This window comes from Austrofundulus limnaeus, unplaced genomic scaffold (assembly GCF_001266775.1).
Source record: "Austrofundulus limnaeus strain Quisiro unplaced genomic scaffold, Austrofundulus_limnaeus-1.0 Scaffold3345, whole genome shotgun sequence".
Lineage (NCBI taxonomy): Eukaryota > Metazoa > Chordata > Actinopteri > Cyprinodontiformes > Rivulidae > Austrofundulus > Austrofundulus limnaeus.
The window spans coordinates 1-704 of record NW_013955747.1 but is presented as its reverse complement, the minus strand read 5'-3'; the positions used below and the strand labels follow the sequence as shown (position 1 = coordinate 704).

The window sequence follows — 704 nt, the reverse complement described above, 5'->3', positions numbered from 1 at the left end:
TAGTTTACCTGTTGGAATGTTAACTAGTTTACCTGTTGGAATGTTAACTAGTTTACCTGTTGGAATGTTAACTAGTTTACCTGTTAAGAATGTTAACTAGTTTACCTGTTAGACTGTTAACTAGTTTACCTGTTAATTATGTTACTTGTTGGAACGTTAAGGTTACCTTTTGGACAGTTGGTTACCTGTTGGAATGTTAACTAGTTTACCTGTTAAGAATGTTAACTAGTTTACCTGTTAGACTGTTAACTAGTTTACCTGTTGGAATGTTAACTAGTTTACCTGTTAAACTGTTAACTAGTTTACCTGTTGGAATGTTAACTAGTTTACCTGTTAATTATGTTACTTGTTGGAACGTCAAGGTTACCTTTTGGACAGTTGAACAGGTTACCTGTTGGAAGTGTTAATTAGTTTACCTGTGACCAGCTGTGTTTGGTGCAGGTGAAACAGTCAGTCCAGAGCAGAAATGAGGTGTTTTACCTGCAGGTGCTGCTCTTCTGCATGACCTCAGCTCTGTGGAAGCCTGACAGTTTGCAGAAACCATCATTGCTGTAGACCACAGGCCACTCCACGATCTGAGCGTTCCCCAGGAGGAAGCTGGTCTCTGATGGACGGAGGGACAAATGGTAAAAAGGACTGATCTTATATAGTGCTTTACACCACACACACACACACACACACACACACACACACACACACACACA

At 40.2% G+C, this 704-nt stretch overlaps 1 protein-coding gene across 1 annotated transcript in view; it reads right to left on the bottom strand.

The window, feature by feature from the left end:
- Positions 1–604, bottom strand: part of LOC106511846 (potassium voltage-gated channel subfamily H member 5) — a gene marked incomplete at both ends in the record, with an annotated part of 3,815 nt that extends 3,211 nt beyond the window's left edge. Inside the window, 1 exon segment of the mRNA XM_014000577.1 lies at positions 481–604. Within this exon segment, the coding sequence (XP_013856031.1) occupies positions 481–604 (124 nt within the window).
- Positions 605–704: the final 100 nt, after the last annotated feature.